The sequence below is a fragment of the Lithobates pipiens genome, unplaced genomic scaffold (assembly GCF_037356315.1).
Source record: "Lithobates pipiens isolate NorthernLeopardFrog02 unplaced genomic scaffold, aLitPip1_a1.2 Scaffold_1, whole genome shotgun sequence".
NCBI classification, from domain to species: Eukaryota; Metazoa; Chordata; class Amphibia; order Anura; family Ranidae; genus Lithobates; species Lithobates pipiens.
The window spans coordinates 152,720,093-152,743,585 of NW_027507685.1; the positions used below are offsets into that span (position 1 = coordinate 152,720,093).

Sequence of the window (23,493 nt, forward strand, 5' to 3'; positions counted from 1 at the left end):
TAAACTACTAATCCTAAGAGCCCATTCACACAGGGGCAACTCCTGATCCGACTTCAGGTCGCCCCTAGTCGCCTCAGGTCGGACAACATTTAAAAAGCAATGTAAGTGAATGAGAGCCGTCTTAATGCACACTACTGAAGTCGCTCCGACTTCAGAAAAGGTTCCTGTACTACTTCTATCCGACTTGTAGGCGACCGGTACCCATTGATTTCAATGGAGATCGCCTCCAAGTCGGATCTCCGTCTATACGGAGGCGACTTTGACAGAATTATCAGCTCTCAAGAGGGAACTCCACGGCAAATTTCTGAAAAAAATTTGGCGTGGGTTCCCCCTCCGAGAGCATACCAGGCCCTTAGGTCTGATATGGATTCCAAGGGGAACCCCCTACGCCGAAAAAACGGCGTGGGGGTCCCCCCCAGATCCACACCAGACCCTTATCCGAGCACGCTACCCGGCCGGCCAGGAAAGGGGGTGGGGACGAGCGGGCGCCCCCCCCCCTCCTGAGCCGTACCAGGCCGCATGCCCTCAACATGGGGGGGTGCCTTGCGGGAGGGGGGGCGTGCGGCCCCCCCACCCCAAAGCACCTTGTCCCCATGTCGATGAGGACAAGGGCCTCTTCCCGACAACCCTGGCCGTTGGTTGTCGGGGTCTGCGGGCGGGGGGGCTTATCGGAATCCGGGAGCCCCCTTTAATAAGGGGGCCCCCGGATACCGGCCCCCCACCCTATGTGAATGAGTATGGGGTACAATGTACCCCTACCCATTCACCTGTGGAAAAAAAGTACAAAAAAAAAAACACAACAACACAGGGAAAAAATATTTTATTGCACAGCTCCGGGGGTCTTCTCGCCGGACTCCTCCGCTATCTTCTTGTAGCTCTTTTGCTAGCGGAGGAGTCCGGCTTTCTTCCTCCCCGCCGCCGGCCTCTTCTCCCGACTTCGGGGGTCTTGTCCCCCTCTTCGGTTCTTCTGCCGGGCCACCGCGCCTTCTTATAGCTCTTTTGCAGGCGGTGGCCCGGTCTTCTGTCGCCGCCGCCGCCTTCCGTTCTTCTTCTTCTTCTTCTTCTTCTCCAGGAGATGTTGACACGACGCTCTCTCCGGCCACAATGCCAGGGACGCGCTTCGCTGCCACTTATATAGGGACAATGGGGCGGTGTCACATGGGTTGATGTCACATGGGTTGGTCACATGGGTTGATGTCACATGGTAAGGGGGCGGGGTCACCATGTGACATCAACCCATGTGACCAACCCATGTGACATCAACCCATGTGACACCTCCCCATTGTCCCTATATAAGTGGCAGCGGAGCGCGTCCCTGGCATTGTGGCCGGAGAGAGCGTCGTGTCAACATCTCCTGGAGAAGAAGAAGAAGAAGAAGAACGGAAGGCGGCGGCGGCGGCGACAGAAGACCGGGCCATCGCCTGCAAAAGAGCTATAAGAAGGCGCGGTGGCCCGGCAGAAGAACCGAAGAGGGGGACAAGACCCCCGAAGTCGGGAGAAGAGGCCGGCGGCGGGGAGGAAGAAAGCCGGACTCCTCCGCTAGCAAAAGAGCTACAAGAAGATAGCGGAGGAGTCCGGCGAGAAGACCCCCGAAGACGGAAGACCCCCGGAGCTGTGCAATAAAAATTTTTTTCCCTGTGTTGTGTTTTTTTTTGTACTTTTTTTCCACAGGTGAATGGGTAGGGGTACATTGTACCCCATACTCATTCACATAGGGTGGGGGGCCGGTATCCGGGGGCCCCCTTATTAAAGGGGGCTCCCGGATTCCGATAAGCCCCCCGCCCGCAGACCCCGACAACCAACGGCCAGGGTTGTCGGGAAGAGGCCCTTGTCCTCATCGACATGGGGACAAGGTGCTTTGGGGTGGGGGGGCCGCACGCCCCCCTCCCCCAAGGCACCCCCCCATGTTGAGGGCACGCGGCCTGGTACAGCTCAGGAGGGGGGGGGGGCCGCCCGCTCGTCCCCACCCCCTTTCCTGGCCGGCCGGGTAGTGTGCTCGGATAAGGGTCTGGTGTGGATCTGGGGGGGACCCCCACGCCGTTTTTTCGGCGTAGGGGGTTCCCCTTGGAATCCATACCAGACCTAAGGGCCTGGCATGCTCTCGGAGGGGGAACCCACGCCAAATTTTTTTCAGAAATTTGCCGTGGAGTTCCCCCTTGAGCTCATTCTCTGCTTGGCCTCGGCAAAAGTCGCCTGGCCTGGGGCGACTTGTAAGACGTCCCAAGTCGCGCTTGAAGTCATCACAAGTCGTTTTGAAGTCGTCCCAAGTCGCGCTGTGATCTTAACTCAAGTCGTGTCCAAGTTGCCTGACTCAAGTCGCCTACAAGTCGTGTTGCCCCTGTGTGAATGGGCTCTAACCCTAACCTAAACTGAACTCGAACCCCTTACCCGAATAAAAAAACATAATATTATTATGAATAATAATAGCGAATGGAAAAAGCTAAAAAAGCTGAAATACCTAGCAACAAATGATGCAGATATTTCTCTATTGGCTAATAAAAAAAAAATGCCAAAGCCCAAAAATAGCCGCATACAAAATACATACAAGTAGTGCATAAAAAACCCCACGCACAAAAACGCCGGAAAAGCGCTAAAAGGAGCTACGCTCAGGTGTAAATGCAGCCTCATGACATCTGCCATCTGTGTCTTATGTTGTAAGGAGTTGTGGTCCATCTTTTCTCATAAATGCAGCCTTGTGCCTGAAAGAACCCAAAGAGTTTACTTGCCGACTTACACTAGGCTCACATAGTAGCGTTCTTGCGTGCTGCGTTTGCGTGGGCACGGCAGTCCATTCATTTCAATGGGCTGCTGTGCCTACGTTTCCTGCTGAAAAAGGTGCATGCATCTTTTTCAAAACGTGGCCCGCAGGAAAATCGCATGGCGGTTCCTGCACACCAGTACAAGCACTGCAATTTTATGTGCGTGGGGGTGCCATTCAGAATGCAGGTATCTCCGAGATTCCCACAGCTACACGCATAGGTGTGAGCCTAGTGTCAATCAGTGCTGGTACCACCTTCACTGCCAAGTCATGGACCTGAAAGAAAAACGGTCCTAAGATAAACACTGAGGCAACCATTTCCGACATCTCCTCTTGAAAGTGCCAATTGTCCAACTGCCATTGGGAACCGCCCTCAATTTCTGAGTCACAAATTCAGAACAAGTATGAAGATCTGCACTTGTGCCTTTTCTGTATACTTGTTCCTTGTCAATAGGGATGAGCTCAGGCATGTTCACATGGTCCACGTGCAGAGCCCACCAGGAAGTTGGCGCAGTGCTGCGCTAATCACAGCCAGTGAGACATTTCTCGATCACTGCAGCCGCGCATCGGGGCAATGTCACACTGCCTGTGATTAACGCAGCGCTGCGCCGAATTCCTGGCGCGCTGTGCACGTGGATCATACGAACACGCCTGAGCTCATCCTTACTTGTTAATACTTCAGAATATATTTAAACCAGAAGGCCAAAAAAGCAGCCAGCCAGCAATTTCAAGAGGAAGGCAGCTACTGTGGCCGTACGGTTCCCTCATGAGAGGTTAGAGTAATCGTAAAGGTTTTTCTTCCCCCCCCCCCCCCCTTTTTAAATAACAAACATGCTATACTTACCTGCATTAAAGTAAAAATAAATAAATAAATAATTAGGTTTTAGAATTTTAGAACCACTTTAAAGTGTTAGTAAAGTCCATTATAAAATGTTTTTATTAATAAAATTTTTTTTAGGCCCCCCCAGGATCCAGCAAGCCCCCGGTGCTTCCATCTTCCCTCGCTCTTCCTTCTGGGTCCCATGCCGTCGGCCATCCAATAGGCCAGACCACAATGACACCGCTCGCGCACATGTGCACGGGAGTCACATTACCGCGGCACAGATCGGGGCCAAAAATGTTTGCTGAGCTGCGCATGCGTGGCTCAGTGAACATGACAGCTGACAGGCAGAAGGATGCATTGATGACAGAAGAGACAAATAGGATCTCTTCTGTCCTAAATACCCTGCCTGTCAGCCAGTTGATTACACATCAGCTTTACTTCCACTTTAAGGCTAGGCTTACACCTGACCACACTTGAGCGGTGGTTGGGGGAAATACCAGCGGTTTCTTTACCCACAACCACCCCCAACGCAATCGCGCTGCTCTGTAGAGACAGGCAGGACTGCTATTTATTCTTGATGGCACCCCTAAACATCTCAACTCACAGCGGGTTTGCATGTGCGGAAACCACAAAAGCACCACGTGTTTTCCCTGTTGGCGCGTTTCGAAAAAGGTGCATGCACTTTCTTTTTTTTCGGAAAAGGCATGCATAGTAGCCCATTCAAATGCATAGGCTGCTTCTCCAACACAAACACAGGCTACAAACTCTCCAAAGTGGGAACCTAGGCTAACTGATGTAGAACTGTTAGTTTCCAGTCAGTCCCCTCTGCCCTCAGCTGTCCTGATATCGGTGACAACGTCACACAACCACTTGGCAAAATGTTCCTGACTGGGTCTGAAGATGTGCTCGGCACTCATTATTCCTATGGAGTTTATACTCAGAAGATTGGAAGTGCAGAGTACATATGCAGGCCTAGCCAGGAACACCAACAAGTGGCTGTGCGATGAAGTCAGCAATATCTCCCTGGATCGCTAACAGGTGAGTAGAAACCAAAGGTGCAGTCATACATGGAAAAAGCATGTAGTCAGTGAAGTCCAAGCTGCTTTCCTGTAGGCTTGTCACTGGTCAGATTCGCACTAGGTAGTGAAGTCAGAATCAGGACGGCAGCCCAGTAGGGGTCATCCTGGTTCTGACTTCAACACCGAGAAAGCAGCTGACCAGGAAAAGCCTTAAACATTGACAGGTCCTAAAGCAGGGGCAGGCAACTTTCAGCCCTTCAGCTGTTGAGGAACTACAAGTCCCTTTATGCCCATAGGGGATATGCTTGTGGATGGCAGACTTGCAGTGTCTCATAGAACTTGTAGTTCCACAACAACTGGGGGCCAAAGTTTACCTACCTCTGTCCTAAAGGGATGATGTCCCAGATATCAATGTAGGTAGCCCTCTGCTCCATTCTCTCTCCTGGGTTGTATTCTGGTTCCTGGGTAGCAACATCAGTCACTGTAGGTCCGGCCTTGCTACCCAAGAGCAGGGATGCAGCAATGAAGTCAGAGAACAACAGCTTCCATCTGAGGCGTCTCACACAGGTTTCCTTTAGGATGAAAGCAGAGCCTCTTTGAAGGACACCTGTAGTGATAAGAATAATTGGACAGCCCTTCTGAGAATACTAGATGCCTGTCTGTCTCTGGCTTCAGAATTGTTGCTGGCCCAAAACGAGTTTATAGATTGGAAAGTAGGAGTGAAATAAGGATTCCCAATTTATGACCCAAGATTAGCCCGACATCCAGGCACCTGGCATTCTCAGAACGATAGGTCGGCAATGGCAGTGTACAGGCTTCTGTTCACCCACAACCCACCGCCGGTGCCTGCTTTGGCATCCTTCTCCATAATGATGATCCTCCCGTTAAGATCCTGCAGTTGGTGGTGCAGCTCCTGTAAGCGGCGGTTGGAGGTCTTCAGCTGGCTCTCTACATGGCTCTGATGTTTCTTGTCTGTGGACACCTTGCGCAGGTTCTCTGCCCCCTCTTTAATCTTCAGCTCCCTTTGGATCTCCCTCTTCAGCTGCTCTCTGGAGTCCTCCAGCTGCTGTTGAAAGCCGGGATCCAGCAGCTGTGGCCCCCCGTTCTTGAACTCCATCCTGAGACTGGCCTGCAAAAAGAGAGCGTAAAGGGTTAAGTCCAAGCTGCCAGCACCTAGAAAGATAACTTGTGAAACATGACTCAGGGAAGTAGAGGCTGTGGAGAGACACCTACACCACCCTGGGGAAAAGTATACATACACCGCCTGGATAGTCAGGAAATTAAAGTGCAACTTTAGAGTCCTCCCGATTCATTGTCCTAGCTGGAGGAGAACACAAGATGGGACATTGCAGCCGGAGAGAAGGGAAAAGGAAAAAACAGAAAACTTAGCAGACAGGTCGTCATTTCCTGGAATTTCTTCCTGTTACTGGGCACCGCTGACTCAAACACTCCGGGACAGCATCCAGCCACTATGCGACATACAAAGCGCCACTGTCCAACGCTACCTCCACCTTAATACAACCACACCTTACATATTAACTCTTCCTAATAAACAGCCATAAAAGAGAAAGGTTCACATAGAAGAAAATCATTTAGATTTTTGAGGTGCCTTAACTTGCGTAATGTTGCAAATAATGCAAGGGGAGAGCCAGCCGGGAAAAAAAAACACATTTTTTTTTTTAAAAGTCAGCAGCTACAAACATTGTAGCTGCTGACTTTTAATAAGCACACTTACTTACCTGTCCTGGGTGCCCGCGATGTCAGCCGCCCGAGGCCGACCAACCCTCAGCTCCCGGCACCGCCATTCCAACTAAGGGAAACAGGCAGTGGAGCCTTGCGGCTTCACTGCCTATTTCCTACTCCGCATGCGCGAGTCGAGCAACGCTTTGTGAATGGGGCACACTGTGTTCTAGGACACACACAGTTCCCAGAACACACCGCGCCCCATTCACTAGAAGACAGCGTGAGGAGGAGAAGACCGATTATCACCGCGGAATAGGAAGAGGCATATTAGGATGATCTGCCTAGCAACAGGCATTTCTGGTAAATTAAAAAATCCTCCAATTTTCTAGGATTATTTTTAGGCAAATTTTTTGAGTGGCCCTCCACTTTAAGTATTCCTAAAAAAATAAAAATCAATCTATGCATACATCCAGCCAACCGCATAAGTACCCAAATCGGTCTTGATGCCCCCTGTTAGATCTACCTAAGCAGTACATAAACTGGGAGAGGGAGGGGCAGCACCAGCAGCCCATCAGGTTATGAAGCATGCACATGCTGACAGAAGGAGAGAGCAGAGTGAACAGAGCAGATGATTTGTGCATTTCTGCTCCTTCATTGTCCAATCAGCAGGCTGTGGGCGAGAGGGCAGAACCTGTATTTCTTAAAGGAAAACTGCAAGCAATTTGTTTTTCTTCTTTTAAATAAAACTGAGCCCCATCAAAAAAAATAAACAAAGGATCACCTTCAATGTTGAGCTGTTCCCTTTACAACAAGGTATCCTTACACCTCCAAGTTGAAGGTTATCCTATGAATTCAGGGTGTCATGGGCCTACCCCTTTGGAGATATCATGGCATCCTTCATTCACTGTGTAATGAATCAAAGAACAGTGCTGGCATCAGGTTAGAATTACTGCTGCATTATGAAGGCCTGCCCACAGCTAGGAGAAGACTCAAAAAGGCAAGTATACAGCTTAAAAAAAAAAAAAAGGAAATAAAAAACCCTAGCAGAGAACATGGTTTCACCCTCCTGGCTGTACTGTCTGGCAGAGGTCTATAAATGTGAATTTCAACTGTGCAATTAAGCTGTTTGCCCAGAGTTTAGCTCTAAGGGTTGGTTCACACTGAGGCAGCATGCCTTGCAGTGTGACTGCCTCAGGCGACCTGCATCCAACTTCAGCTGTGGATTGCAAAATTACTTCTGTATAGGAAGTCAATGCAAGTTGCCTGAAGTCGCCCCAAAAGTAGTACAGGAACCTTTTTCTAAGTCGGAGCGACTTGTATCGCTCCTATTAGAATGGTTCCATTGTACAGAATGGAGCACGACTGACTTAGCCGCCTGACAAGTTGCCCCAGTGTGAACCGAGTCTTAAGATTCAGCAGATTGTAATAAGCAGCTTTCTATGGGGGCAGCCGAGCAGAGGCTCCGTGTGTCCATTCAGACACGGAGACCCAACCCGGCCCCGCCCCCTCTCTCCCCAGATTGACAGCCGTGGGAGCCAATGGCGCTGCTGCTGTGCCTCAGCCAATTAGGAGGAGAGTCCCAGATGGCTAAGACACTTGTGGACATTGCTGGAGAGAGATGGGGCTCAGGTAAGTAATTAGGGGTGTTGGGGAGGCTGCTGCACACAGAAGGTTTTTATCTTAATGCATTGAATTAAATAATGATTGTGTTTACTGTGTTTTTCTCCCTCCTTGTAACATGTACGCTCCTGAACCTCTCCTTTTCCCTCCTCACTTACATTTGTTTGGAGCAAGCAGTGCATGTTGAGGACATGTACACTGCTCTATGAATACTACAAATCCTATAGTTCATCAGAAAAAAAGAAGGGAATTTTTAAGGAGGCGGCGAACAACAGGTGGGTTTTTTTGAGTTTAATGTCACTTTAACCACTTGACCACTGGGCACTTAAACTCCCCTCCTGCCCAGACCAAATTTTCACACTTTGAATGACAATTACTCAGTCATGTAACACTGTACCCAAATGAATTTTTTTGTCCTTTTTTTCCCCACAAATAGAGCTTTCTTTTGGTGATATTTGATCACCTCTGGGGTTTTTATTTTTTTGCGCTATACATGAAAAAAGACCGAAAATTTGGGGGGGAAAAAAACGCGTTTTTCTTTGTTTCTGTGATAACATTTTGCAAATTATTAATTTTTCTTCATAAATTTTTGCCACAATTTATACTGCTACATATCTTTGGTAAAAATAACCCAAATTAGTGGATATTATTTGATCTTTGTGAATGTTAGAGAGTCTACAAACTATGGTGCAAATCATACAAAATTGATTACATCTGGTGGCCCATCTCATTTCTTGTGACCCGAACAAGCCAGGAACATACAAATACCCCCCAAATGACCCCTTTTTTGAAAGTAGACATTCCAAGGTATTTCGTAAGATGCATGGTGAGCTTTTTGATGTTGTCATTTTTTCCCACAATTCTTTGCAAAATGAAGATTTTTTTATTTTATTTAATTTTTTTCCACAAAATTGTCATTATAATAGGTTATTTCTCTCACGTGGCACATGTATACCACAAATAATGCCCCAAAATAAATTCTGCTACTCCTCCTGAATATTACGATACCACATGTGTGGGACTTTTCCACAGCCTGGCCACTTAGAGAGGCCCAACATGCAGGGAGCGCCATCACATGTTCTAGGAGCATAAATTACACATCTAACTTGTTGACTACCTATTACACTTTTGAAGGCCCTGGAGCACCAGGACAATGACACGTGACACCGACGTGGCACTGATAACAGATGCCACTGATGACAGATGCCACTGATGCGTGGCACTGATAGCACGTGACACTGATGACAGATGCCACTGATACGTGGCACTGATGGCACGTGGCAGTGGGGACAGGTGAGCACTTTATTTTCGTTTTGTTTTTTTATTATTTGCTTTTTTTTTTCCACTAAAGCTCTGCATCTCTGCAGAGGTTCATCTCACCCTCCTCACACGCGGTCTCTACGCGAGGAGGGAGAGCCGGTGACGAGAGATGATCTCATATGTTTACATATGAGATCATCTCTCATTGGACACGCCGATCACGCTGTAAACGGCCGCTGTGATTGGCTGTGTCCAAGGGACACGGCCAGCACAGAACTTCCCCCGATGCGTGCCCGCGGCGGCATGCAGAGGGGAAGTAAATAGGAGGATGTCCAGGGACGCCCTCCCAGCAGATAGCGTCCGCACTGTAGCCGTCTTTTGGCTATAGCACGGGCGCGAAGTGGTTAACCACTTGCCACAGTAAAATATACAAGTACAGCGAGGGAAAAAAGTATTTGATCCCCTGCTGATTTAGTACATTTGCCCACTGACAAAAGAAATGATCAGTCTATAATTTTAATGCTAGGTTTATTTTAACCGTGAGAGACAGAACAACAACAAAAACATCCAGAAAAACACATTTCAAAAAAGTTATAAATTGATTTGCATTTTAACCACTTGCCGACCGCTGTCAGCACATATACATCGGCAGAATGGCACAGCTGGGCAAATTAATGTACCCTACGTTACTTTAAATTTCCAACCCGGCGCGTGTGCCGCCCCCAAGCTCCGTGACCGCAGACTCCATCGCCGCTGGGATACCCACGATCGTGTCACGGAGATGAAGAACGGGGAGATGCCGATGTAAACAGCATCTTCCCATTCCACCTAGTGGCAGGACACTGATTGTCTGCTCCCTGTCATCGGGAGCAGTGATCAATGTGGTTTCACTGCTAGCCCATCCCCCAGACAGTTAGAATCACTGCCCAGGACACACTTAACCCCTCCCTGCCCCCCTAGTGGTTAACCCTTTCACTGCCAGTGACATTTTTACAGTAATCAATGCAATTTTATAGCATTGATCGCTGTATTAATGCCAATGGTCCCAAAAATGTGTCAAAATAATATCGCAGTCACAAAATTTTTTTAATATAATATCGCGGCCATTACTAGCAAAAATAAAAAATTAATTATTAAATAAAAATGCCATAAAACTATCCCCTATTTTGTAGACGCTGTAACATTTGCGCAAACCAATCAATAACACACTTATTTTTTTTTTTTTTACCAGAAATATGTAGAAGAATACATATCAGCCTAAACTGAGGGAAAAAAAATTGTATATATTTTTGGGGGATATTTATTATAGCAAAAATTAAAAAAAATAAATAAAAAAAAAAAAATCATTTTTTTTCTAAATGGTCAGTTATTTTTTTGTTTATAGCGCAAAAAAATTAAAACCGCAGAGGTGATCAAATGCCACCAAAAGAAAGCTCTATTTGTGGGGGAAAAAAAACGCAGTGCCGAACCACAAAAAGTGCTCTGGTCAGGAAGGGGGTAAGTCCTTCCGGGGCTGAAGTGGTATAATTGCAATAAGTATTGGGGGGGACACCACGCTGTTTTCTTTAAATTTTCTTGTGGAGTTCTCCGTAAAATCTATACCAGACCCAAAGGGCCTGGTATGGATTGGGGGGGGGGGGACCCATGGCATTTTTTTCTAAATTTTTTTATACTGCCGGCAATGTTTTTCTTTTTTTATTCAGCTGTCAGCGGGGAAGCCCATTGACAGCTGATGACTCATCTTTTAAGGACACTGTGGCCAGCTTCCCGGCCCCGCTCCTTTACCAGCTTTCACTGTTTTCCCCCGATTGGGCAAAGCTTTGCCCAATCAGGACTCGGAATGCACTGTGCAGCGTCAACATCCTGCCGAGTGCCCCACAAATTTAGGTGTTCGCCGAACAGGCAATTTTCAGTCCAAACTTTTGCTTGGGCTAAACAGTTCGCCCAACACTAGTGGGGATTAGCGGACAAATTCCCCGCTGAGCAGGCAGACTTCAAATGGAGCCCACTCTCTTTGTAAGGGTCTAAATGTAGGAAGGGAAGCTCTCAGGTGGGGGGGGGGGGGGGGGTATCATCCAAATCCAAGCAATACTGCCAAATCAGCGAGCTGTCAAAAAGCATGCCACCAGCAGAGATCTCCTTCTAGGACTCCAATATTACTACCGTTCCTGGGATGTGGGTGGGTGCAACACTTGACAGGCCTCAACCAAGGGGGCATGGCCCCAGAAAAACACATTGTGCCCACCCACATCTCTGCACCAATAGTAGTATTGGAGGGTTAGAGGGAGGACGTGAGACATGGCATTTTTTTTGCCGGGTTCAGCCCTGCATCACCTGGCTCGGGCAGCCTGTGTTGCTTGCATTTGGATGGTTACCCCCTACCTCGGAGCTGCACTTCCCTTTCTACATGTAAAGGGTAGATGTTTATTTGTAAATAAATGTGGTTAAAATTCATTAATCCAGCACCCTGCCTACTTTGTTTCTCTCTACAAGTGGTTGTGGTTCCTTCGCAGATCTGGCGACAACCATCAGCTGCAGATTATAGCCCTGCTTATCAAGGCCAGAATTTGGACTCGCTATACGCTTTGGTCCGCAAGTGTGAACTTGTGAGCATTTGAGGCAATAAAATTTCAGCAGCTGTAGATCTACCTGCAACTTTTTGCTGCCTCGTCACATTGAAATTTGTGTTTCTTTGGACTTTTGGTGCCTTGTATAAAGCGATTGTTGGGAGCATCAAGTACAATGACCGGTGTGTACATATTGGTCTGCAATTTACGGTTTCAGTATGTTGTTTACAATCCAGTACCAGCTTCAAAAGCATCAGATTAAACAGATCTGGGTTTGATGGAATGCTTTTGAGGGCAGACGAAAGACAGCTGGGGTCTAATAGCCCCCAGATCTCTCAGTAAAGAGTACCTGGCACTGCCCATGCTACCACAAGGGATGTTGTTCATTCCTTATGATAGAAATAAAGTTTATGTAGAACCCATATGCAAACGTAAACGGTGATGGCACCACACAATCGCCTATGGAGATTTTTAGGTCTCATAGTTTGTTGACGCCATTCCACAGGTGTTCGCCATTTTAAAGCAGAACATGTTGGGTATCTCTTCACTCAGTAGAACATCACCTTTTATATTTTAGCAAAAAAAATGGGTATTATATTGGTGTTTGTGTTCACGAAAAGTCATTAAAGTATTTTTTCCTAACAATTATTTACATTTGATACCGCTGTACAAATATTTTGAGACTTAAAAAAAAAAAAAAATGTAACAACCACCATTAGTTTCTCCAGGGCTTTTGCTTTCAGACATTATATCATGTTTGGGGGTTCCAAGTAATTATCTGGTTTAAAAAAAAAAATAATATGCTAAATTTTTCCACATATGTGAGAAATGTCAGAACTGGTTTGGGCATCAAGTGCTTAAAAAGGAGTTCTGACCCCCGTGAAAAACAAAAATGAAAAGTCAGCAGCTACAAACTTTTATTATTAGGACACTTACCTGTCCAGGGTTCCCATGATGTCGGCAGCCGATTTTCAGATCAGCTCTTGAGTGCTGCTGCCGCCATTCAAGGTAAGGGAAACTGTCAGTAAAGCATATATATATATATATACACACACACATACACACACTTTTTTGATATGTACGTTAAAGTGGGGTTTCACAAGTCTGATCATTGGCGGACAGCAGGCTGAGTTCCCAGTAAAATAGAGAACTGACCACACCGTGCTAGCAAGCACACCTGGGATTTCACATAAAGGAAGCAATACAAAGAGAACAGGATACTTTTTCATACAAGTACATGGTACAGAAGGCACATATCAGGAATATTCTTTAATATTCTGGTAAAGCTTTGCTGCAGACATGTATACAGTTAATGTATGTTCTCAAACATTCTTGTACACATTTTAAGGCAGCCCGATTTTTTTTTTTTTGTTATACTTCAACCAGCGGGTTGAACAAAGAAAGATTTCATTATCTACACATTCAATGTGGATGGGAGAATCCTGCCTGCAGAGCCTTCTCCGCCATCAGATCAGCACTGCCGGCTTTAGATAAACTTCTGTGTACACATAGATCAAAATGTGGTTGCCCCCCACTGACCCAGCTGAATTTCGATCTATGTATGCCCAGTTTTAGTTAATTTGAATGTTGTATCTATGGAGCAGGTTTACACAAGTCCGTTAAGCACTATTTTTATACAACCCTGTATCAAAGCCTGGTGATATAGAGCCTCACCCATGTCACCATTTTATTGCACTGACAGGCTCCCTATTTATCCAGCATAGAAAATAGCTGCACACTCTATGCAGCTGACAGATACAATTTATAATATGTGGAGTTACAGAGCATTCTTGGCATATTTCACTAAACAAGGTAGTGTGAAATTCCTGCTGTCTGTATCCAGCCATCTCTCCATCCCTCGTAAAGCGGTTCTATATATAATATGATGATAGAAGGTCGGAAGAACCTGCCGAGGAAGCGCAAGCTCCAAAACAGGTTGAGTCACCTGACAAAAGATATTTAAAGTTCTCCGTATTAAGGAGAGGACGCCGCCACCGCCGCCAGCTCAGACTAATAAACCCAGATCTGGAAACTGGATCCAACAAGGAGATATAATAAGAAAAAATAATTAGGAACTGTATTCAATTATATCCTAGAGCCCTGGGGGAAGAGGGACGTTTTCTGGGCTATGGTGGTATGTGCTCTGCTAGGCTACTGAAAGGCTCAGGACAAAACCTGTATTGCTCATATACCGCCGACCACCAACAAGCAGATGAACCATCAAAGACACAACTGGACCACATAACGCAGGGCTAGACAACCTCATCACTTTAGTTGTTGTGGAACTACAAGTTCCATACAGAAGTTGTAAAGTTGACAGCTGCAGGCATGATCCCCAGAGCCATGATATTACTCAGATCTGGAGTTTGATGTGCAAGAATCCAGAATGAAGAAGATTATTCCAAGTATTACTGGGGTATGGCAGCCAGCGCGTTTTGGGGGTCCGGCCTTCATTGGGGCCAAAATGTGACACTAAGCTGGAAACAAGTAAAATACAATTTTATTTTATTTCCACCTTTTAGCCCTAATGAAGGGGTAATGTAGGCCCCCCAAAATGTGTGGGCTGCTATACCCCATTAATACTTGGATTAAATGCCACACCAGACAGTAAGAATCCAGCGTGACACCTCAATCCATGGACCAGAATTTTGCATACACAACCCAGGCTTACTGTAGTAACCGCTTGGTTTGCAGACGCTACCTACCTACCAATCAGATTTCCCGCAGGGCTACATCACCGGTGACATCAATTTGTACACAAGGCTATAACCTTGCTCTAGGTTTCAGCACCATCTACCTACCCCTGGGGCATTATGGGAGTTATAAGGTCATCACAACTGGAGTGTTCCAGGTCATCTATTCCTGCTATACAGCACATGCACAATGAAAGGCCTCACTCTCTTCTAGGGCTGCAACTAACGATTATTTTCATAATCGATTAGTTGGCCGTTTATTTTTTCGATTAATCGGATAATAACCTTTAAAAAAAAAAAGTGTGGTGTATAATTTAATATGTAAACTTTAATAAAAAAAGGCAATTTATTCTTAACAATCTCTATGCAGTGGTAAATATAAATAACCAACTATATGGTTAGGGAGCAAAATCTCTAATCCACTCTGAGAATAACAGACAGAAGAGATATACTGTATATACTATTGGAGGTTGAATCTGGTAAATATCATCAGACTCAAAGATCACATTTTTTATTTAGATCCCTTTCACACTGGGGCGTATGTAATGTGCCCTGCCCCCTGTAATGTTCCCTGCCCTCATGTATTATGCCCTGCCTCCTTGAAACGTGCCATACTCCCACGTAATGTGCCCTGCTCCCACATAATATGGCTTGCCTCCATGACAAAGTTTACTTTTAATGTAATAGTAATGCCTTCTATTACCTCCAGTCTATCAGCCTCCACCTCCTCTGGGCTCAGATGCTGATCTTCCCTGCACAGTCTTTAAAGTTTTTTTTTTTTTAAACAACAAACATGTTTTACTTGCCTGCTGTGTAATGGTTTTGCACAGAGCAACCCCGATTCTTCTCTTCTGAGGCCCCCCACTGATGCTTCTGGCTCCTCCTGCCTTCACAGTGCCCCAAAAGCAAGCTGCAAAATTATAGTATAGCGTGCCCCCTATAGTAAGGTAAAAAAACGTCTGCCTTTAGAGCCACTCACTTCCTGCCCAGGACTACATGTTCCATTGGGCATTGCTCCTCACACATTCACAAGTTCTCAGGCACTTACTGACATGTATGGACGGTGTACTGAGCTGTATGTGTGCTGCGCTGTATTTCCTGATATGTAAACAAATAATGCATTCTGTGGACTGGCCAATTAATCGACTATGAAAATAGTTGACAACTAATTTTCATAATCGATTCGTTGTCGATTAATCGATTAGTTGTTTCAGCCCTACTCTCTTCTATAGAATATTGAAAATAGGGAGGCAGACAGCTAATTATTTGGTTGAAAATTTTTTTTTTTTAAAACAATATATTTTTTTTTATATAATAATAATAATAATAATAGCTAGAGATCTAGATAGATAAATAATCTAGATAGATACATAGATCTCTTTAGCCAGTTTTCTAATTTAGATACACCTACTAGACTCCATAGCCAGGTCCTGATCATTTACAGCCACAGCAATACAGCTTGGTCAAAAACAAACTGGAAGTGAAGGTAAAACAGCTCACAAGTTAGGTGATCTCTGTTTTTTTACATTCACAGCACTGTGCAATGAAGTAACACATGATTGGTTGACAGCATCAGCCCTTCCTCTCCCAGTCTGACTGCTGATGCTCAGGGAATAACATATTAAAAAACCCTTTACACCTGAACGACCAACACATGGTCACTGAGATTTTCCAGCATGCTCACACATTTTTCCTATTACTGGGTAATTTAACTTTACAAACACCAGTTGTTGTAGGCAATGCTTGGATCTGTCACATGCCGCTTGTCAATAGCATGGCATGGGTCCTTAGGCCTGTGGCAGCCACTGTGGATATCAAACCTTCAATCTCCAATATTAGTGAGCCGTCTAGGTCCAGATTGACAAGTTACATTAGTGCTTTACAGTTTACAAGGATGTCATTTTAGTACAACAAATTATATATCCATAAATGAGTAATGCTGTGAAGGTGAGATGGGCGGTTGTCACATGTATAGTCTACAATTGTACACATGTACTCCACACACACACACACACACACGACCTGAGAACAATGCACAGGTCTTATATAACCTCTGATCAGTCTCTCTGACGTAAACATGACTTTTTTTAGCGATTTGAACACAGGTGCATTGTAGTCGTGGGAACAAGTCTCACAGCTGTTTAATAATCAGTAATACAGGGGGGAGGGAAGTACTCCCACCCAAATGTCACATTGGGGGCAGCAGCTGTTTGGTTTGCCAGCGCAGGGATGCGATCTGACGCTTTAAAGTTGGGAAAAAAAACAAGCAGTACGAAAACGCACAGCACACAACCCCCCTAGCCTGCAGCGTAAAAATTCTTTGGCTAGTGAAAACCTAGTCTAAGGGCCCGTTCACACCATATCACACAGAAAAACTCACCACGATGCATTGAAAATGTATGTGCATAGATGTGCATACGTATTTCTTGCACATTGGGATGCTTTTTAACAGTACTGGCACCTGGCAGGGTTGAAATACTAAGAATTTTTTTTCTCACTTTACTGAGTAAATACTTTACTTTGAGTTTCATTTATCTATGCTGTATATTAAAAATCGAAGCGCAGGCATTATTGTGTATTTTTTATTATTAAACAAAGCTCACGGCAAAGCACATCTACACAGTGCTGTGGTGTAAATACAGCACCGTTCTCTATGTGTGCTTACAGTGACCTATGTTGATCACAGGGTGGATATAAAATCAATGATTATTTATATATTGGAGTACAAATCTATCTAAAGATAGTTTATTCAGCAAGCATGAAATGGAGCTTAGTTATGTAGCATGAGGATGTATATTCTACAATATTTACATTTTTGGTAAACTCATTCAATGAATCTAAGCCGAGATAACATACACTGCATTGATGTATTCACGCAATGGGGGTTATTTACTAAAGGCAAATCCACATTGCACTGCAAGTGCACTTGAAATTAAAGTCGCTGTAGATTTGAGGGGGACATGCAAGGAAAATAAAAAACAGCATTTTAGCTTGCACATGATTGGATGATAAAATGAGCAGAGCTTCCCCTCATTTCAAATCCACCCCTTAGATTTAGAGCGACTGCACTTCCAAGTGCACTTGAAGTGCAAAGTGGATTTGCCTGTAGTAAATAACCCCCTATGCGTCACAGTAACCATGAGATAAACCAAAGCTCAGGAATATTCCTTTATCCCATTTTGCAAATCTATGTACACTATAAACTGTATGATTGAATTGGTTCCGATATCGCGGTTTTACTAACCTGATAGCTTATTATTCTAAATAGGAAACCTTCATTTTGTTCTCAAATATTAAAGATTCGAACTACCAGAAAGAATGAGTCCTTACATTTAAAGAGCACCTGTCATTTCAGGTCCATCACGGCAGTGCCTGTTAGCGGGCATCCACTCACCTGCTGCCACCACGTCCCTCATCTTGGCATCACTGCCACATCACTAGCCATCCCATTTAAGTAAACGGCACCATTGGTGAGTCAACACTCTGGAGGAGGAGCCGCTGCAGGACAGAGATGACAGTTGCTCTTTAAAAATTATGATTTAAATTGAGTTGATGTAAATCAAACCTTTTTTACTAGGGATTTAAAACTACTTGATTTAAATCAAATCCACCCTGGTTGATCCAGTGCAAAGTCACTGCACATGGCGTGAAAGGGCCCTAATCCTACGTTCCTGCCTATGTGTTTTTTTGTGTGTTTTGCAGTTTGCAGAAATGCACTGCAGTCCATTAAAAAAAAAAAATAAAAAAATTCCAAGCAAAAACATAAAATTGGGGAAAAAAAAAAAAAACAGCGTGGGGTCCCCCAATCCATACCAGGCCCTTTGGGTCTGGTATGGATTTTGAGGGTAACCGCACGGCAAAGTGTAAAAAATAAATAAATAAAAATGCCGTGGGGGGTCTCCCCCAAAATCCATACCAGACCCTTATCTGAGCATGCAGCCCAGCAGGTCAGGAAAGAGAGAGGCCACATGCCATTAATATGAGTGGTGCTGTGTTGGAGGCATGTGTCCTGGTTCGGGGGGGTTGGTTCTTGATTGCCCCCTCCCTTTCCTGACCTGCATACTTGGATAAGGGTCTGGTATGGATTTTGGGCATTTTATTTTTCTTTATTGGGCTTTTCTTTAACATCCATACCAGACCCGAAAGGGCACGCCGTCCCCCACCCACAAGTATTGTCAGCAATTCTTTTATATTCACCTGGCAGCGGGGAATACAGCTGACAGCTGATGACTCAGTTGTTAAGGACACGGTAGCTGGCTACTCCTCAACAACCTATTTACATTTTTTTTTTTTAAAACAAGGAAAAAAAAAAAAAAGGCATGCAAAAAACGCAGGTTTAAAAACGCAATGATGTGAACCTAGGGTAAGAGATGATTTCCTCTCACTTTGAGGATATTTCCTCTCACTTCCTGTCGTACCTCCAGGATGGGAGGTAAAGAGAAATCTCCACAAGAGAATAACAAAAATAAAAAATAGTTCTAACCCTTCCATGACAAAACTCCAGCATCTTCCTCTTACAAGCCAGACCCAACCTCAGCTCTGACACACAAGGTGCTACAGCAAGCAGCTCATGACAACCAATTGCATATATTTAGCTGACCTAATTACTGTTAATGATAATTGTAATTGCTTTTTTGTGGGTCAGTGTGCTTTAAAAGATCCCAATTGCAAAATGATAATCAAATCCGTAACAGGAGGTTAACTGGCACAAGTCCAGCTTCAGGAAAAAACGTTTTCCTTTTGTTTGGAGCAGGGGAGGAATACAAACACCAAAACGTTGTACTGCAGCCAATGCACCGCACTTCAGCCAGGCTACTGGCATTTTTTGGAGATGTCAGTATAATAATCTAAGGAGATCACAGGTGACTTTCCACACTTAGCAATGCACAGCAAAAGATGGGGGGGGCAAACATCCACCTTTTAAAGGAGGAGTGTACTTTTTTAAAATATTTATTACTAACAATTTTTTATTTTTTGGACATGAAGGGGTGGTTAGAACCCTTATGAGATTTTTTTTTTTTTTTTTTTTTGCTCTGCGGTTTCATTGGGGAGATTTCGCTTCACTTCCCATCCTGGGGAAACAGGAAGTTTGAGAACTTCCTGTTCTATTGACAACTATGATATTTTCCCCATTGCCCTCTCTCCCAAATATTACAAAATCAACAGGGAAAATCTTTCCAAGGGAGGGCCAATCGGAAGTACAAACCTCTCCGGGGTACTAGCTCTGTCCTACTAAAGCCAAAACTTTTGGCTTTAGATGCACCAATAGCCCAGTCGTGACTAATCCATTATTTAAGATAAGATTTAAGATCCAACTGGGTCAGGATGCCAATGTGTCCCCCTCTCATAGATAGTGGCAGAACTAATCAGCAGTGGGCCCCTGTGTGCCCCCCATTTAGCCATCTCCTGCTTTTCCTACCCTGGTAGGGCTACACGGGTCATTTTAATCTCTTGCTACAAAGATTCTACCTGAATAGACTACCGCTAAATGACAGCAAGAGATTTTTAGTAGCCAAATGTGACTAAAATCTTGAGATGTATCAAATGATTGCTAAACAAAATGTCTCCTATGGGATAGGAAACATAAGAATCACGTAGTATAGTCTCGAATGACCACACAATGCCCCATTCATCTGGAACGAATCACTCCAGGATATACGGTACATGCTACTTGTGTAGCTTACTCCATAGGCAGCCATTCATTCCAATAGTTCAGTGATCGCTGGCTACTCCTAGTGATCCGTTCCCATTGAAGGTCACCGGGATACAAACAGATCTCCTGTGTAGCTCAGGCCACTAAGGGGTTAAACTGACCCCAAGAATAAAAAAAATGGAATATATTACAGCATACCAGTCCTGAGGTGTGGTGGCCGCATTTGTTTTCTTTTTTTTAGACCAAGAACATTTTCATCAAGTACAGAATATATCCAGTGATATTGCCAACAATGCTGTGCCCTTGTCAATTCCTGTTAGCGGAAAAGAAAGCACAAATCTTTTCTTTCTGGAACTACGCATCTCATCAGTCCCAGATAATGGAGAAGAATAAGAGCAGACATATTGGAAACCCAGGCTGGGTTACAGCCATGGCTCCTTCCATTGATACAGTGGAGAAGTGAATGCAGCCTCCCAGTGACAGGGGCAAATTACACAAGTGTGTATCTGCAGGACTACAAGATGGAAATAAGGGACCAAAAACACAGCCACCTGTAACTTTACAAAGCTGAAGTCAGGTGGGTGACTCTTCTGCTGGCAATTTTTAGAAACCACCAGCAGCAGGGTCACTAAAAAGGCAGCTTGTCTGTCCCCATGGCAAGGCTTCCTCTGTTACCATGGGATGGCGCTCCCATCGCTAGTGATTAGAATTCAGCAATGTTCAGGCCAGCAACAGAGTGACACATTGATGCATCTGGCTATAGGGGGCGCAATTCCATACAGACAAATCGGAAGCCTCTTTAGTGTTCCTACAGCTTGCAATTTGATTCTAGTAGTAGAATCGCCCATCTGACATCAGCCCAGTGACTGCTACACTGCAATACCTTACATTTTGGGATTATAATTGCCTTGTAGCCCTAAGAGTAGTGACAGCGGGAGGGCGACCAGCACCCACCCAACCCACATCTTCTGCAAATGGGTCACCAAGGCTTTAATGTACAATCTTCATACACAAGACGTTCCTCTGGATGTACAAGGATAGAAATGGGAACATTACAAATAACCCCTAAAACACACATGTACACAAATCACAATAGAGATCCTATGGGGCAAATGTTCCGTACCTCCAGAGATTGTCCCTCCCCCAGGCAGCAGGTACACCCCTATACACATATGACAGATCAGTACACCTCCTATATACACATATAATAGACACCCCCCCCCCCATATCCCATTGGCCTGTCCACAATCCAAACACAATAGCCATGTACACCACATCCCCATATATTCCCTCAACCTACAGACATATAATAGTAGACCTGTTCATTCCCCATACGTATAACAGGCCTATACGCCTCCTATATACAGTACACACCCCATACATGTATAATAAAAACTCAACCTCCTTACACATGATAGACATGTACATCTCATATACATATTATAAACCACCACATACACTTATAACAGATCTGTACGCCTCCTATCAACATATAATAGACCCCCCATCCCCAAACACATACCATAGATCTTTATATCCCATACACATATCATAAACATGTCCAACACCCCCCCCCCCCCCCAATACACAATAGACGTACACCCCGTAGACATCATCCTCCTATCATAGACCTGTACACACCCCATATACAGGAGATCATACACCTGTACACACTTCATATACAGGAGATCATACACCTGTACCCCCCCCCATACACAGATCACTGACCTGTACACACCCCATATACAGATCATACACCCGGGCTGTACACCCCATATACAGGAGATCACACACCTGTACACACCCCATATACAGATCATACAGCCAGGCAGTACACCACATATGCAGGAGATCATACACAGATCACTGACCTGTATGCACCCCATATACAGGAGATCATACACACCCCATATACAGATCATACACCCGGGCTGTACACTCCATATACAGATCATACACCTGTACACTCCATATACAGATCATACACCTGTACACTCCATATACAGGAGATCATACACCCCATATACACAGGAGATCATACACCTGTACACACCCCATATACAGATCATACACCCGGGCTGAACACCCCATATACAGGAGATCATACACCCGTACCCCCCCCATACACAGATCACTGGACCTGTACACACCCCATATACAGGAGATCATACACCCGGGCTGTACACCCCATATACAGGAGATCATACACCCGGGCTGTACACCCCATATACAGGAGATCATACCCCGTACACCCCATATACAGAAGATCATACACTCCATATACATATCACTGACCTGTACACAACCCATATACATTATTATACACCCCATATACAGAGACCATACACTTGTGCACACTCCATATACAGATCATACACCTGTGCTGTACACCCCATATACAAGAGATCATACAACTGTACACACCCCATATACAGAGACCATACACCTGTACACACCCACCTGCTCTCTGTGCGGCTCACATGTCTCCAGGGCTCAGTGTACACTGCAGACCTCCCCGGTACAAGGCGGACCCCGCACTCCTCTCCCCGGATCTCCTCCAGCCGCTCTTCTTGCACTTACTTTAATCTTCCCGGGAAAAGCTGCTCCACCCAGCGGGGAGCACCGTGTACTGCACTCCTTAACGGCTGGACAAGCGCCCCCAGCGAGGAGAGATTGTCAACACCGAGCAAAAGAACAATTTGAACTTAGCAGCAATGGAGAAGTAAAGCATTGCTGCTGCATTAATTTGCAAAGGGAAATTCTGCCACCTTGTGGACATATAGCAAAATGCAGAGTTAAAGTGTATATAAAGTCACAATGAATAATAGTGTAAGCTCACCTTTTCACAAAAAATGGTGGTGTCAGTGGCGGCTGGTGCTCAAAATTTGGGGGGGGGGGGCGCAAAAACAAACTGAAAACCCCCCCCCCATAAATTACAGCCTCACTGTACCATCAAACGCAGCCACTGTGCCCATCATTTTTCGCCACTGTGTCATCAAACGCAACCACTGTGCCCATCAATTGCCACCACTGTGCCCATCAAACGCTGTCACTGTGCCCATCAATTGCTGCCACTGTGCCAGCAAATGTGTCCACTGTGCCATCAAATGCTCCCACAGTGCCAAATGCTGCCACTGTGCCCATCAAATGCAGCTACTGTGATCATCGAATGCTGCCACTGTGCCCCCCCGTCTGCCCGGCACTTACCTTGTCTCGGTGGGGCAGAGGGTGATGGCCACGGGCAGCAAGCACTGTGCTCCACGCTCCAACATGTCTTCTCCTGTCCTCTCCTCCCTGATAGGCGTCCAATCACAGCGTCTGTCGTTTCAGCCAATCAGGTGGCGGGTAAAAGACGCGAGCACCTGATTAGTGGAGAGGCAGTTCAGTGTTAAGAAAGCAAATATTCATGCTTTCCTA

The 23,493-nt window shown here is 45.3% G+C and overlaps 1 protein-coding gene across 3 annotated transcripts in view; it reads right to left on the reverse strand.

The window, feature by feature from the left end:
- Positions 1–22,688, reverse strand: part of PKN3 (protein kinase N3) — an 89,157-nt gene extending 66,469 nt beyond the window's left edge. The window contains exons 1-2 of one of the 3 annotated variants that reach the window (XM_077478684.1): positions 22,537–22,688; positions 5,438–5,729 (exon numbers count right to left, since the gene is read on the reverse strand). In XM_077478684.1, coding sequence (XP_077334810.1) covers positions 5,438–5,717 — 280 coding nt within the window. In that variant the 5' untranslated portion in view covers positions 5,718–5,729; positions 22,537–22,688. Of the gene's footprint in view, positions 1–5,437; positions 5,730–5,859; positions 6,047–12,666; positions 12,687–22,536 lie in introns of those variants that run through there. The other 2 variants (XM_077478686.1, XM_077478685.1) reach the window with 2 other exon arrangements.
- Positions 22,689–23,493: the final 805 nt, after the last annotated feature.